General features: G+C 29.9%; 1 protein-coding gene across 1 annotated transcript in view; it reads right to left on the reverse strand.

Moving 5' to 3' along the window:
* Positions 1-255: 255 nt before the first annotated feature.
* LOC126886330 (zinc finger protein 665-like) overlaps positions 256-18178 on the reverse strand; it is a 368013-nt gene continuing 350090 nt past the window's right edge. Inside the window, exons 5-6 of the mRNA XM_050653202.1 lie at positions 6193-6217; positions 256-4811 (exon numbers count right to left, since the gene is read on the reverse strand). Coding sequence (XP_050509159.1) covers positions 3430-4811; positions 6193-6217 — 1407 coding nt within the window. The 3' untranslated portion in view covers positions 256-3429. The remainder of the gene's footprint in view (positions 4812-6192; positions 6218-18178) is intronic.

The raw sequence follows: 18178 nt of genomic DNA on the forward strand, positions 1-18178 counted from the left end.
CTCGTGTTGTTTTTGAAATGACCGATTCAATTAATAAATCGATTGTACATTATCTTGATATTAATTATTGGTAATTTTTTACGAATATTTTTAATTACTTTATACTATTCTACCATTAACTTATTAAAAAAAATAACATTGGCTTTTATATTTTTAAAAATCTATAGGTACCTACACAGTTTTTCTTATTTATTTGTTATATATTTCTTTGCATAGATTTATTTTAGAGATGTAATAATATCTAATAAACGCAATATTGATTAAATAAAAAATAAAAAAAGTGAAGATTGGTATGGGATTCGAACCAGGATTATCCACGTCCGAAGACAAACGACCAGTTCTCGTCGCCATCCTCTCGAACTGTCAAACCATCTAAAATACTCGACGACAGAGTAGGATAGTGACGTCGTCGATACTCCACTTGAATCAGAAAGAGACTACCGACCAAGTAGGCTCATTTATCTCTGTCGCAACCGTCACCCATTTTAAGATCGTAAGGCGCAATCTAGAGTATTATAAATCTATGATCTAGACACGATAGATAAAAGTTGTTTCATTATAACCTGTCCTCCAAATTTAACCTAAGAATCTGGTGTCCTTAATCCTAAGGACAATACAAAGGTGACCACAATAATTAATACATAATAATACAACTGTCTAATAATAAAAAATCATTAATAACTTTACGTATTTTGAAATATTTCGCGTTTATAAAACACGACCTTTATTACTAGCCTACATATTAATGTAATACAAACCGAGGTTACAAAACAGATCGAGATTCTGCAAGAACAGCAAACACTAGCCTAGTTGTTTGGATGAAATAAAATACAATTAAATAAATCTACGTATAATTATAGACCGAGAGCTCGTCGTACAATTCGATAATATTAACCTTTCAGTGCTAACGCATGGTCTCATAGACGGAGCTAACCTATTCATACCGATAATTAACGATCTATTTCGATATTCGGGCTAGGTCATTCAATAGCTTCATATTTTACCTAACCGTTGATAGTATTAAAATATTGTTGAACGTAGATGCATAGTTCGTTCGTTACACAAGATTTCGGTCTCAGAGACGGATGTTAGCTTTTGCGGCTGTGCTAAAGGTAAGGATTATAACTTTTAGCGTTGTATTTTTAGTGAATAAAATATTATTTTTTTTACTTTTTAGAAATAGAAATGAACTACGAAAAGTCGAAAAACAAAGTACAGTTGTTACTCATGTAATAAATTTATGTGCTTAGAACACATAAAGGGTATATGTGTAGAATGTTCAGAAAAAGATTGACTTTTTTTAAGTGTAAAGTTACTTCGTATTATTAGAATTGCTTAAGTATGGTTATTATAAGTGGATAATTTCATCTTTAGTTTAAAAATAACTCAGCAAATTTTTTGTTTAAATTAAGATTTTAGGGTTTTTTTTCTCACTTTTTAGAATAGTAGCTTGTTTTTGTTAAGGAATTATTTTTGTCCAAATAAATGTTTATAAATATAATTTTTAAATAAAACTGCATTTATTTTAAATAAAAAAGTATTTAATAAAACCCTTGAAGTAATTAAATTTTAAAAATTTGTAAAATTTACAGTATGGGCATGTAAAAACATACGGTCCCAGAGACGGACGTTAGCACTTATGGCAAAATACTTCACGTTAGCACTGAAAGGTTAATAAAATAACTAATAATACTATACGATTAAAATAATATGATAATACAATTCTTAACACATTGAAACATATATCCCACTCAATACCTTTTCATTTACCTTTACCTAACCTGAATCTTGACTTGAATGTTGTTGATTTAAACTCTGATTCAGATTTAATTTTGATATTATTACCTAAGGTGTTGCAGTTGGAGCATTGATAATTTGTTCAAAGACTGGTGTCTTCACATCACACTGTACATTAACCTAATATTTATAAATACTTTATCACTATCATTGTAAGCGTAGCTGTACTGAATACTCGTTATTACTTATTTCGCCGGGCAGTATGTTAAATATCAAATATTCATAATTATACAGGGTGAGTCACCACTAACGGGACGGAAGATTACAGCTAAACGGTAAAAGATTTGAAAAAAATTTAAATTGAGTAGTTTGTAAGTTGATAAAAGCTACATTTTAAAATTATTTTGAAATATACAGGGTGCCCCAATATATGGCGGCGTATCAAAGTTATATTTTTTCTTATGGAACACCCTGTATTTTATTGCATTTTTTAATTGTCCGCAAAAAATAAGGTATAGTTTCATAAGGCTTCCCTATACCTATGTACAGAGTGTTCTGAGTTATCTTGACTTTTCTTAAAATGTAAAGTTTTAAAAGAAGGCTTATTCTCAAGTTACAGTATTTCTCATGATCATCTTTCAGTGCGTCACAGTTTTTCGATTTCTTTCTAACGCATTAAATTGTATGTGACAGAAAAAAAGGCACGTCAGTGATTACATTTCGTCGGTGACATCTTTATAACATTTATTCTAGTTATTCTAGTTGTCGATAGATGGCGCCATAATAAAAAAATAATTTTTTTTTAATTAGATAATAATATTACAAATATAATCTGTATACTTTATAAGACTATACAAATCAAAGAAAATACCATTTTATAAATGCAAGAAACACGTTTGATTGGTTTTTATTCCAAATTAAAAATAAAATGTGACAACTGTCAGATTTAACTAAAATGTCATGTTAGAATAAATGTCATAAATGTGTATTATCACGGACTTACCCTTTTTCCTATCATTTGTTACGCACTGAAAAATGATCATGAAAAGGACAATATTTAAGAAATTATAAAAACATTACTTTTACATCTAAATAGTTTGATATTGGTTGAATGTATGCCATGATTAATTATTACACATTTGTCTACAGGGTTTTCAAAATTTATAGTTTCATTAGTGGGGTATTCATTGTGTCATATGATGCGTATTTTAAATGGAACACCATGTATATTAATAAATAATTATACTTAACAAATTTACCTCTTTCGAATGGTAGATGGATGTCCTACCTAGGTCTCATAGTTTTTGCGTAATTTACAATTATTTAAATTCTTACTCTGTAAATCGATTTTAAAACAAAATATGAAGTTAATTAATGTCATTGTATGACATTGTCATTTTATGACAATACGGTCTGGTAATTATCTTATAATTAATGCATTCCATGATTGATTATTACACATTTATTTACAGGGTGTTCAAAATTTACAGTTTCATTATTAGATTATTCAATGACGAGTCAATATGTAGCATTATAACAGACTAAATCTAATTCGCGTACGAGCCACATATCAGTACAATTACGTTCTCCCGGGGTTGGTTCTACTACCCTAGTGTCAGTCGCTATCGATAAAGTATCTAAGTGCTATTGGTGTTTCAATAACAGACGATCATCCTCAACTGAGCCCGAAGATTAGACACATTCATATGGTTTTTCACCAGTGTGAACTATCATATGCATATTTAAAGTTCTTTTTTGAGTAAACTTCTTACTACAAATTTCACATTTATAAGGTTTTTCACCAGTGTGAACTATTTTATGCGTATTTAAATTACCTTTAGTAGTAAACAGCTTACTACAAATTTCACATTCATATGGTTTTTCACCAGTGTGAATTCTCATATGACGCTTTAAATCACCTTTTTCAGTAAATAGCTTACCACAAATTTCACATTTATAAGGTTTTTCACCACTGTGAATTCTCATAATATGACGCTTTAAATCACCTTTTTCAATAAATTGCTTATTACAAATTTCACACTCATAACGTTTTTCACCAGTATGAATTCTCATGTGATTATTTAAACTATTTTTTGTAGTAATATGCTTACTACAAATTTCACATTCATATCGTTTATTATCTATTTCATATTCACCAGTATGAACTACCATATTATGTGTACTTAGAGAAAGTTTGTGAGTAAACTGTTTGGAGCAAATTTCACATTTATAAGGTGTTTCACCAGTGTGAATTCTCATATGACCCTTTAAAACACCTCGTTTAGCAAATTGCTTAGTACAAATTTCACATTCAAAAGGTTTTTCACGAGTGTGAACTCGTTTATGACTATTTAAATTACTAATTTGCGTAAACTGTTTACTACAAATTTCACATTTATAAGGTTTTGCACCACTATGAATTCTTTTATGAGTATTTAAATAACTTATTATAGTGAACTGCTTACTACAAATTTCACATTTATAAGGTTTTTCACCAGTGTGAACTCTTTTATGAATATTTAAATTACTAATTTGATTAAACTGCTTACTACAGATTTCACATTTATAAGGTTTTTCACTAGTGTGAACTATTTGATGCGTATTTAAATTACCTTTAGTAGTAAACAGCTTACTACAAATTTCACATTCATATCGTATTTCACCAGTGTGAACTTTCATATGCATATTTAAAGTTCTTTTTTGAGTAAACTTCTTACTACAAATTTCACATTTATAAAGTTTTTCACCAGTGTGAACTATCTTATGCTGCTTTAAATTATCTTTAGTAGTAAACAACTTACTACAAATTTCACATTCAAATGGTTTTTCACCAGTGTGAACTTTCATATGCATATTTAAAGTTCTTTTTTGAGTAAACTTCTTACTACAAATTTCACATTTATAAAGTCTTTCACCAGTGTGAATTCTCATGTGTATCTTTAAATTACCTTTTGTAGTAAACAGCTTATTACAAATTTCACATTTATAAGGTCTTTCACCATTATAAGTTTTCAAATGTACTTTGGGAGCACTGAATGGTTTGGTAACTTTCGCTGTAATATCCTGTGGATCACCTGAAATAAAAACCAAATTATAAATAAAAAATATGAAAATAGTTATTTTCCTAACAAGTGCAGAAAGTCTTTAAAAATTTACCAAATCTTAATCAATTAATTTAATTAATATTAAAATACATACACAAATTAATTCTTTGACAAGGTTGTCAAAACCAAACTTTCAATATAATTAGTTAGCATGACGACGATCTTGGTTTCCATGACGATGATTCAAAACGACTGTTATTGTCTACCGATTTGACTTTCGAATATTATGTCAAAATACTTTTATTTCATTGAATTGTCGTATATAATATCACAAGAGAGAAAATTTTGCCGGCAATATTTTCGACTGGTATGAAAGTTTGTTGCCTGGCAACAGGCAATCACGAAACGTCAGTCGAGTGATTTTGTCACAATTTCATAAGCGAAAATTACCAAAAGGCAACGAACTTGAATGAAACCAGGAGACAATTTTGCCGGTAAATAATTTTCTCTCGAATGATACTCGACAAGACTATTTCACGAGACAATTAATGCACCATATCAACGAAATATAATCTTTATTTATTTGTTATTACCAGACACTTTCGTGACGGATCTGTCATAATTTTGTCGCTGAGAAATCACGTCGCTAAGGAGTTTTGTCAGTAGAAAACGATGCGTTGCTATGCCGTTTTATCAGTTAAAAACAGTCTAGTGAAATAGTCGCGTTAATTTCATTAAAACAGGAACACAATAAGATGTATTTGAAATAAATTAGTAAATAATATCTAAATATTAGTTTATTGCATGTATTATAATTACTTTAGGGCCATATTAACATATCTAAATTAACACGCGTGCGGAAAAGTAAAAACCGCGTGCGGAAAAGTAACACGCGTGCGGAAAAGTGAAAATTTCTAAACTAAAATGCGTTCGCGAAAGTAGACATTTTTGCACGCTCGTAGAAAAATTTTTTTGCGAAACGCTTTTCTTTAGTTAAGAGTGACTAAATTTAAGAATATAAAAAAATCAACTAAAAAGAAAAAAATTAAAAAAATTCAAAGTCTATTCGAAAAAAAAACTGAGACAGATTAAATATACAAAAATCTCACACATTCGTTAAAAAATTGAAAAAATCGTAAAACATCGAATAAACTGTTTTCGCCCCACGCTTTTCTTTAACGAATGTGCTAGATTTTTTCAATTTTTTAACGAATGTGTGAGATTTTTGTATATTTAATTTGTCTAACAGTTTTTTCGAATAATCCTTCGAGTTTGAATTTTTTTTATTTTTTGCTTTTTAGTTGATTTTTTATATCTTTAATTTTATAATTTTATAAATCTATAATTTTAGTTACTCGGAACTAAAGAAAAGTGTTCCTTACAATTTTTTTTATATCTTTTTATTTTTTACTTTTTAGTCTTACACTTTTCGAACACTAAAATATATCGTTATGTTTATTAAAATATATGTATAAAACATATGATGAAAAGCAGTCGGAATCGACAAAAAATTTGAAACTTTATTGCTTATTTATGAAGCATAACGTAAACAATTAACGTAAAAAGTGAAATTATGTATAGTTCATATAATTAGCTACAATCTGTAGCTAACTATAGCGTGGAGCGAAAACCCTTTATTCGATAAAGACGCGCCCACGCTTTTCTTTAACGAATGTGTGAGATTTTTGTATATAGGGTGAGGCAGATAACTGGCCTATTAGAAATATCTCGAGAACTAAAGGTAACTGAATTATGAAAATTGGAATAATGGGGTTTCGAAGACTGATCTATTTAATGAAAATATTTTCATCTACTTGGTACTTCCGGTTATACCGGAAGTTGCTTACAACTTCGTTTTTTTTTAATGGGACACCCTGTATATTTTGACATTTTTGGATTCTTCTCGATTTCTTCTTTCTTAAAATATAATGTTTTGTAACATTATACAGGGTAGGTTAAAAGATAATTACGTTTTCTTATTAATTTCGTAGCAATATTCACACCCTGTAGGATTGTAGTAGTTTGACATAATAAACTCTATTTATGTTCAAATGATTTTCGATATAGTCTACTATTGTTAGCAATTATTAGTATAGCTAAATTTTTAATTTTAGTATACAGGGTGGGTCTAAACTCGGAATGAGTATTTTCTGAGTTTTCTTAAATGGAACACCCTATATTTTGGTATTGTATAATTAATGATATTTCATGGTACTTTTTTATTTCTTAAGCATTCACTATACCTAACTGCTTAATTTGTGCTTAATTGTTAATCGCACAAACAATCTTAACTTCGATGGTATTTTGACAGTTCAACCATTATTGGCAATTTTAAGTATCAGTCTAGATTAATATGTATTTATTTCCAAAAAATTATTTGAGATTGAATATTTTCACGGCCAACCTAATACAATTTCACATATTTTGTGTTGCAATTAATGTTTTGCTTGAATCACCAATAACTCACAAATTAAAGCAGTTAGGTATAGGGAGTGCTTAAGTAATTAAAATGTACCATAAAACAATATTTCATTACAATATTAAAATACAGGGTGTTCCATTTAAGAAAACTCAGAAAATACTCATTCCGTGCTTCGACCAACCCTGTATACTAAAACGAAAAATTTAGCTATACTAATAATTGTTAACAATAGAAGACTATATTAAAAATCATTTGAACATAAATAGAGTTTATTATGTCAAACTACTACAAGCCTACAGGGTGTGAATGTTGCTACGAAATTAATAAGAAAACGTAATTATCTTTTAACCTACCCTGTATAATATTATAAAACCTTATATTTAAGGAAAGAAGAAATCGAGGAGAATCCAAAAATGTAAAAATATACAGGGTGTTCCATTAAAAAAAAAACAAAGTTACAATCAACTTCCGGTATAACCGGAAGAAGCAAAGAGACCAACATATTTTCATTAAATAGTTGACACCTCAAACCCCTGTATAACAATTTTCATAATTTTCTTACCTTTAGTTCTCGAGATATTTCTAATAGGCCCTTTATCTCCCTCACCCTGTATATTTAATCTGTCTAACAGTTTTTTTTTTGGAATAATCCTTCGAGTTTGAATATTTTTTATTCTTTGCTTTTTAGTTGATTTTTATATATTTTTAATTTTAGTCACTCGTAACTAAAGAAAAGCGTTTCCTAAAAATGTTTTTTTCATATTTTTTTATTTTTTAGTCTTACACTTTTTAAACATTATAGTCTGGGCTGATTATCGGAGAATAGGCCATTTTTGGGATAAGTTATTTACCAGCAATTTTATTGCTGGAATCGAATCTTATGATTGTATGTATTAATAATATAGATATGCAAAGTCCGCAGATAGTGTGCTACTTTTTTTATAAACAAAATAGAGCCCGAAAATCGTGTTTTTTTCAATTTTTGCTCTATAACTCCAAAGATTTTAACTTTAGACCAAAAATACCCAAATAAAAATTCACCGCAATTATATTCTGCATAGAGACGTGTTTTTTCCGATTTACTTCTACGAAAACTTTCCCCGGAAAAAGCGGGTTTTTCCAACAAAATCTTTAATTTTCAACTAAACTTTTAGATAAGTAGTTGTTAATCAATAATTAAATAACTTGGTAACATAAAAGCCCTTTCCGTATATATTATAATTCCAGAAGCCGATGGAAACTAAATGAACAGTTTAGCAACAATTGAAATGTTAATTAAAAATTTACGGTCGCTATAACAACGACAATAATTATGATGCATAAGAATAACTAAGATTTTTTCATAAAAAGACACTATACCTATCTAATGTATTTTACAGAATTGAAATTGGACTATTTAAGCGGCCTCAGGAATATTTTAAAATTATAAACAATTTGGCTTATAAACAAATAGAATATCTCGGGAAATATTAAACTAAATTAAATTGTGAAAACGGTATTCGAAAGGCAGCGGCAGGACGCTTCTTTTAAAAGAAAAAACGTTTAATTATGACGAGTGGTTCGTGAGATACAACCGGTCAAAGTTGACCGAAATTTACGGCAAAGGTATAAACAATAGGATCATAATTTTCAAACTGTCACCTTTTTATTTTTGTCCTCTTTCTCCACACCAATTTTCATATCTTTAAAATCTTCATAACATATATTATTATAATAAAAACTATCGATAATACGTGTGAAAATTGCCAAAAATAGCAAAATTCCAATCAAAAATTAGGTTGGAGAAAATGTAACCCTCAAAGTTCAAAATCGGTATACGTTAAAAAAATGCATTTTCTCGGCTTCCCATGGAGCAATTTCCTTCATTCTTTTTTTGTTCCCAAGTAACTCCAGTAGAGCCATCGAACTAACTCATTATTAAATGTCAAACTTGCTTTTGTTTTGTTATAATAAATCAATTTATTTATTATAACACAATATTTTAATTTGTTTAAATAAAAATTGTTTAAATAATTATACAGCTTTCAAATGAGAATATTTATGTTCTTAACTTTAAAAGGTACACTTGTAGTAAGTTTATCTAAAAAAAAAGCCTACAACTGGAAAAAATATGTAATTTTCTGTTCTTATAAATAAATTAATCTGTTATAACAAAACAAAAGCAAGTTTGACATTTAATAATGCGTTAGTTCGATGGCTCTACTCGAGTTATTAGGGAACAAAAAAAGAATGAAGGAAATTGCTCCATGGGAAGCCGAGAAAATGCATTTTGTTAACGTATACCGATTTTAAACTTTGAGGGTTACATTTTCTCCAACCTAATTTTTGATTGGAATTTTGCTATTTTTGGTAATTTTCACACGTATTATCGAATACAAAAAGGTGGGCCTGGAAATAAATATGAAGAAAACGGAATACTTATTAATATCGGAAGAAGACGTAAAAAACTTAGAAGTAGAAGAACAAGTTGAAATAAAAGGAACGAAGAATTTTAAATATTTGGGCTTTATAATGTCGAAAAGCGGAACAACAGAAGCAGAAATAAAAAGTAGATTGGGACAAACAAGATCTTGCATCAGACAACTCCATAATGTAATCTGGAATAAAAACATCAAGGGAAAAACAAAAAGAATGATATACCAAACAATAGTAAGAAGCATCATGACATATGCCGCAGAAATTTGGGTCATAAACAAAAAAACTCAAAAAAGCATTCTGGCAACCGAAATGGAATACTGGAGAAGCTGCTGTGGTCTCACCAGAAGAGACAGAATAACAAATGAGGAGATAAGGAGAAGAATGCAAGTGGAAAAAGATGCCCTGCAATATATAGACGAGAGAAGACTGAAATGGTACGGCCACGTACGCAGAGCAGAAAACACTTGGATAAACAAGGTTGCAGAATGGAGCCCAAGAGGAACGAGAAGAAGAGGACGACCTAGAAGATCTTGGAAAAATGAAGTCGACGAAGCCATGTCTAAGAAAGGATTGGAAGACGGAGACTGGGAAAATCGAAAAAAATGGAAGTCCTGGCTGACGGAAGGGAAACGGCATTAGCTGTAGACAACCCTTTATATATATATATATATATATATATATATATATATATATATATATATATATATATATAAAACAAGGCTGAAATATTGGGGTAGCAGCAATCTCAAAGAAAACTCTTTCTATAATAGTTCCAAGTAGAAAACTATAATAGTTCCAAGCTTTCGAAAATGTTTTTTTTTTTTTTTTTTTTTTAAATATTTTACCATTTTTCAATTTATACTCGATTTTTAGAACAATTTTTTATATATAGTTTTTAATTTTAATTTTTATATACGATTTGTACCAGGACAAAATTTCGTTTTATATGTCAGTGTTTAACAACTAGGCTCAACATCCTCAAATAATTTTCCCTGATGATGAAAATAAACATTTTCGAAAGCTTGGAACTATTATAAAGAGTTTTCTTTGAGATTGCTGCTACCCCAATATTTCAGCCTTGTTTCCTAACTGTTCAGCAAATATTATATACCTGTTATATATATATATATATATATATATATATATATATATATATATATATATATATATATATATATATATTATCGATAGTTTTTATTATAATAATATATGTTATGAGGATTTTAAAGACATGAAAATTGGTGTGGAGAAAGAGGACAAAAATAAAAAGGTGATGGTTTGAAAATTATGATCCTATTGCTTATATCTTTGCCGTAAATTCTGGTCAACTTTGACCGATTGTATCTCAGGAACCACTCGTCATAATTAAACGTTTTTTCTTTTATAAGAAGCGTCCTGCCGCTGCCTTTCGAATACCGTTTTCACAATTTAATTTAGTTTAATATTTCCCGAGAATATTCTATTTGTTTATAAACCAAAAAATTGTTTATAATTTTAAAATATTCCTGAGGCCGCTTAAATAGTCCAATTTCAATTCTGTAAAGTACATTAGGTAGGTATAGTGTCTTTTTATGAAAAAATCATAGTTATTCTTATGCATCATAATTATTGTCGTTATTATAGCGACCGTAAATTTTTAATTAACATTTTAATTGTTGCTAAACTGTTTATTCAATTTCCATAGACTTCTGGAATTATAATATATACGGAAAGGGCTTTTACGTTACCAAGTTATTTAATTATTGATTAGCAACTACTTATCTAAAAGTTTAGTTGAAAATTAAAGATTTTGTTGGAAAAACCCGCTTTTTCCGGGGAAACTTTTCGTCGAAGTAAATCGGAAAAAACACGTGTCTATGCAGAATTTAATTGCGGTGAATTTTTATTTGAGTGTTTTTGGTCTAAAGTTAAAATCTTTGGAGTTATAGAGCAAAAATTGAAAGAAACACGATTTTCGGGCGCCATTTTGTTTATAAAAAAAGTAGCACACTATCTGCGGACTTTGCATACCTATATTATTAATATATACAATCATAACATTCTATTCCAGCAATAAAATTGCTGGTAAATAACTTTTCCTTGTATTTTGCTAATTAGCCCAGAGTATTAAAATGTATCGTCATGTTTATTAAAATATATGTATATTTATTTATTTTTTTTATTTAGCGTATGGCTAGATCACAGTTTTTGTACATAAATAAAAAGGACAATACATTGTAAATAATAATAATTCATTTTTATATACAGGGTGTTAGTAAATAAGTATGAAAATTTTTAAGAGCTAATTCTACATGAAAAAATAATGCCACTTTGCTCTATAAACATATGTCCGCAAATGCTTCGTTTCCGAGATATGGGGTGTTAAAATTTTTATTTCAAACTGCCAATTTATTTATTGCTCTAAAACCGGTTGAGGTATGCAAATGAAATTTGGTGAGTTTTAGAAGGTAGTTATTTCGCATTTTTTGACATACAATTAAGAATTTTGTATTCATCATTGGCGCGCTTACGGGTAATGGTCTGAATTTTTTAAAGAAAAAAATAGTATGCCACTGAGATATTTTGAATTAAAAATTATTTTTAAATTCCCTGTCTAATTTGTGATAAAAAACCTTTCTTGCCTTTTTTCATATGGTGCACCGTTTTTATGCAGAAAAATATAACATTTTGACGCGTATTTTTCATTTTTTAATACATTATCAAGAAATATCCAATATAATAATACTAAACTGGAACAATAACAGAAAATATTACTACTAAGATTTTAAACTAGGTGCAGAGCTACAACAAATGTTAAAAATGACCTCCTTTAGAGGATACAAAAGAATTTTATATTCATCATTGGCACGCGTACGGGTAATGGTCTGAATTTTTTTAAGAGAAAAATAGTACGCCACTGATATATGTTACATTAAAAATCATTTTTGAATTGCTGGTTCAATTTACGACAAAAAATCTTTCTTGCCTTTTTTCATATGCGGCGCCGTTTTTATGAACAAAATAAAACATCTTAACGTTTACAAAGTATTTAAACGAATTTTCTATGGATATGGGAACTACCTCAAATACTTTGCAAGCGTTAAGATGTTTTATTTTTTTGTATAAAAACGGCGCCTCGTAGGAAAAAAGGCAAGAAAGATTTTTATCGTAAATTGAACGAGGAATTCAAAAATAGTTTTTAGTTTGACATATCTCAGTGGCGTACTATTTTTTTCTTATAAAATTCAGACCATTACCCGTACGCGCGCCAATGATGAATATAAAATTCTTCTGTCACCTGTAAAAGAGATCATTTTAAACATTTCTTGCAGCATTGCACTTAGTTGAAATCTTAATATGTAGTAATATTTTCTGTTATTGTTCTGGTTTAGTATTATTATATTGGATAGTTCTTGATAATATTAAGAAATGAAAAATACGCGCCAAGACGTTTTATTTTTCTTCAGAAAAATAGTGGACCATTTGAAAAAAGGCAAGAAAGGTTTTTTATTAAAAATTAAACGTGGAATTTAAAAATAATTTTTATTTTAAAATATCTCAGTGGCGTACTATTTTTTTCTTTAAAGATAATCAGACTATTACCCGTATGTGCGTCAATGATGAATACAAAATTCTTAGTTGAATGTCAAAAAATGCGCAATAACTACCTCTTAAAACTCACCAAATTTCATTTTCATAGCTTAACTGGTCTTAGAGCAATAAATAAATTGGCAGTTTGAAATAAAAATTTCAACACCCCGTATCTCCCTCCCCGTATTATTTTTTCATGTAGAATTAGACCTTAAAATTTTTCATACTTATTTACTAACACCCTGTATGTATAAAACATGATGTACAAACATGAAAAGTAGTCGGAATCGTCAAAAAAATTTGAAACTTTTATGTTTATTGATGAAGCATAACGTAAACAATTAACGTAAAAAGTGAAATTATGTATAGTTCATATAATTAGCTACAATCTGTAAAAGTTTCAAGTTTCTTCATTGTAAAAAACAAGAGAATTTAAGCATTTTCCATTAAAATCGTTTTTTGTTATAATAAATATAAAAAAATTATTGACTATTCGTGTATTGTTCCCGCGAATGCATATGTCTGCAAATTTTCATTCATTTGCATTGAAGAAAAGGCAGTCAAATTAACGTCTTAATATTTGACCCAAACGATTGAACTAAAGAAAAGCGTTTAATAAGAATTTGTTTTTTGGTACATTCCATGTCAAATCACTCAGACAAAAACTTTTGAATCTCCGATTTGTCTGAAACTTGGTTTAAAGCTTCTGCGGAACCTAAAAATAAGCTCAAGCTGAAGCATTTAAGCCCGAACAGTCTTCTTCTTTTGTATCTCAAAATATCATTTTTAACGACTTTACAGTGATTTGCTATTTATTTACTAAAAGACACAATACAGGGTGTCCAGAAACTCTACCGACAAACGAAGACAGGAGATTCCTCAGGTAATTTTAAAACAATTTAACCCAATTCACCTAGTCCGAAAATGCTTCCTAAGGGAGCTAGAGCTCTTTAAAGATGGCGCCATGTAATTAGTTTTTCTTAAATATCTCCAGAACGCTTCTATTTAGAAAAATGAAAATTGGTATACATATTTACTTTCCAGATATGAATCGATTCCACCCATTGCAGATTTCTAGTACCGGTCATAAGCGTCCGTTTTGGGTGGGGCAACGGTTATTTTATCGCATAACTTTTTTGTCTTCAACTTTTAAGCATTTTTGATACTGGATTATTAAATTGTGAGGTATTCTAGTACTAAAAGATACTCTTACTTTAAGTCGGTAGGACACACCGTTTACTAGAAAAATCGATTTAAAAGTTTTTAGTTTTGGGAATTTGAAAAAAAATTGAAAAAAATTAAAAAAAAAAAACGATGTGTTTTACCAACTTAAAGCATGAGTAACTTTTAGTACTCGAATATCTCATAATTGAGTAATCTAGTGTTAAAAATACTTAAAAATTAAAGACAAAAAAGTTATGCTATAAAATAACTGTTGACCTACCCAAAACGGACGCCTATGACCGGTACTAGAAATTCACGATTAATGAAATCGATTAATCTCTGGAATATAAATAAATGTACCAGTTTTCATCTTTCTAAATAGTTTCTTTTTAATCTTTTTTTTTTAAATTCAAAGAACGAAAAATTTTCAAATCGATTTTTCTAGAAAACGGTGTATCCTATCGACTTAAAGTAAGAGTACCTTTTAGTACTAGAATACTTCACAATTTAATAATTCAGAGTCAAACATGCTTAAAAATTAAAGACAAAAAAGTTAGGCGATAAAATAACCGTTGCCCGACCCAAAACGGACGCATATGATCGGTATTAGAAATTCGCAATAGATGGAATCGATTCATTTTATGAAAGTAAAGGAGCATACCAATTTTCGTTTTTCTAAATAGAAGCGTTCTGGGGATATTTAAGAAAAACTAATTATATGTTGCCATCTTCAAAGAGCTCTAGCTCCCTTAGGAATCATTTTCGGACTAGGTGAATTGGGCTAAATTGTCTTAAAATTACCTGAGTAATCTCCTGTCTTCGTTTGTCGGTAGAGTTTCTGGACACCCTGTATATAAAAGAGCAGAGAAAATTTGTGGAAAAAAGTCAATAAATAAATATCATAAGAGAACAGAATGGTGGAGTCAAGAAATAAAGAAAATAATAAAGGAAAAGAAGCAAGCCTGGAAAAAATATCAACAATGTAGATATGAAAATAACAAAGCAGAATACATAGAGAAACGTAATAGACAAAGGTAGCAGTAAGGGAAACGAAAAAGCTGAGCTGGGAAAAATTCGGAAAAGAATTGGAAGCAAATTACAAAGCAGATAACAGAACATTCTGGAATCGTATAAGGGTTTAAGAGGGAAAAAAAGGTAGGGAAGAGTATGGAATCAAAGATAAAAATAACCAATTGAAAATAGACTTCAGAAATAGTAGAAGTATGGAAACAATACTACGAAGATAAATTCAAACACGAAGAAGTAGAAACAAATGAAGCAGGAAGAAATAGACCAGAACTGGCAGAGGAACCAGAGAGTGTAAGGAAGGAAGAACTGGAAGAAGCTATAAACAATATTAAACTTGGAAAAGCGGCAGGAGAGGACCAAATAGATCCAGAAACGATAAAATGGATGGGTGAAAAAGGAGATATTAAGGGCTATTATAGATATGCAAGGAAGCATGGTGTACAGAGAAAATCCTAGATGACTGGAAGAAGAACATAGTTCTACCAATATATAAAAAAGGACAACATAATGAGTGCGAGAATTATAGAGCAATATGCTTGTCATCGGTCGCCTTCAAGGTATACACGAGAATTATAGAGAAGCGTCTATTAGAGAAGATTAGTGATAGAGAAAGAATTGGAAGACGAACAGGCTGCATTCAGATCAAACCGTCAAACAAACGATAACGTCTATATAATAAGAAATATAATAGAGAGACAATGCCGTAAAGGGAATGAACTATTTCTCATGTTCGTCGATCTGAAGGCGGCATTTGATACGATAAACAGAGAAATAATGTGGAAAATATTGGAAAGCTATAATATACCTACCAAAAAAGATTATGAAAGTCATAAAATCTATATACAGGGTGTTAGTAAATAAGTATGAAAAATTTTAAGGGCTAATTCTACATTAAAAATTAATGCCGGTTTGCTTTATAAACATATGTCCGCAAATGCGTCGTTTCCGAGATACGGGGTGTTGAAATTTTTATTTGAAACTGCCAATTTATTTATTGCTCTAAGACCTGGGGCCCGTTTCACAAAACTACAAGTGTTGTTAGTAACAATTGTTAATATTCAGCACTTGTAAATAACTAGCGTTTCACAAAAAAACTATTTAACTTGTTCGTTACATGTGTAAATTTGTCAGCAACAAGTGTACTTCACGCATGTTAGTTACAAGTTTGTAAATATCCCCTCTGTGGCGCAGTGGTAAGAGCGCCTACCTTTGAAACGAAAGGTCGGGAGTTCGAATCCTACCAGGGGCAGAAGTTTTTCATTTATTATAAATTAATAAATGAAAAATAGTTTCTGTCCTTGTGGGATCGGTACTCACCGGAGGGACCGCAGACGTTCGGAAACAATTAGCGACTCTTTGCAAAGAAAATGACGTCGACTTTGCAAAGTAACAAGACACTTACTCAACACACACACTACACATTACTCCTCTGACTTAGTGATTAAGTTATACAATTACGTGGCTAAAGGTTCTAGTTCTAAACCAAAGCCAGAATCAGAAAAAAAAAGTTTGTAAATAAACATAACCTTAAAATAGTTTTGTTGACAATTTACTAGTTAAACGTCAGTCGTTATTTATAATTCTGTGACAATGTCGAAAAGCGTCTTAAATGGTACTAAAATTATGATTTTAAAAGAGATTAGAGATAAAGCAATTCTTTTCGGCAGCTTTTCCGACAAATTAACAAAAAAAGACAAAATAGAATGTTGGAAAACTGTGCACCAAAAATCCACCAGTTAAGGGCTTGTGCCTCCAAATAAGGATTGGACTTACAGCCGTGATTGTATTTTGGCAAAATTTAAAGAAAACAACAATGGTAAGTGTTAGCGTTTAATTTGCCAAAGTGTAAGCGTATCTGACACTTTTTTTTCGTATTGCAGAAGAAAGTTGATAACAGGAGGAAAACTGGTTCAGGTGGAGGCACAGATTCTAAATTTACAGAGCCTGAGAAGGAGCAAGATCCTGAGAACGTTGAACAAGAAATAGAAAATTCAAACCATTTGCAAGATCACGGTGCAACAAACAAAATTAAAAACACTAATGTGTTTATTTCTACTAGGAGCAGCAGTGTACCTACTGCATCTTGTGCAAAAAGGAAAAAGTCGAAAATATCTAATGAAAATGACCCAATTGAGGAAGCACTAATCGATTTAAAGAAGAAAAAATTACAACACCAAATTGAAATCCTTGCAAAAGAAAGTTATCTAAAAACATTAGAGATTTTAAAACTAGAACAGGAACTACATGTGACCCCTTCAAAATTCACTGCATCGTTCGATTCTGCTGTAACCTACCTCATAAATGTAGAAGAGTCACCTACCAGTGAAAGCGTGGAGTATTCGACCATTGTTTGAGAAGTTATGTTATTGTTATATTTGATTTTTTAATTAATTATAAGAAAAACGTTTTGTTTATAGGAATTACTTCTTTGATTTTTAATTCATTATTATGCTAAGTATTTGTTAAATGTTTTGGAAATTATTTTTTCGTTTAAATAAAAAGTAAATATTGTGTATTATTCTATATTTATTTATTTTATATTCTTTATTGTTTTAAAGTTACACTGGAACTAGTTTCTATTTCTAAAATAATTTATCAACTCCTGTTGTCTTTGTCTTGCATTCAAAGGAGCTGGTTGTCCGGCTATTTCGTTATCGTCTTCCATTTCTTCATTATCCATTTGTCGGTTTATATTCATTCTCTCCCGAGTAATGTTATACAGCGCTGTGCAGCATTTGAAAACATTGGCTGCATATACTGGACTCAAACGAAAGTAGTTAAGACAAGGAAATTT

The sequence above is a fragment of the Diabrotica virgifera genome, chromosome 6 (genome assembly GCF_917563875.1).
Source record: "Diabrotica virgifera virgifera chromosome 6, PGI_DIABVI_V3a".
Lineage (NCBI taxonomy): Eukaryota > Metazoa > Arthropoda > Insecta > Coleoptera > Chrysomelidae > Diabrotica > Diabrotica virgifera.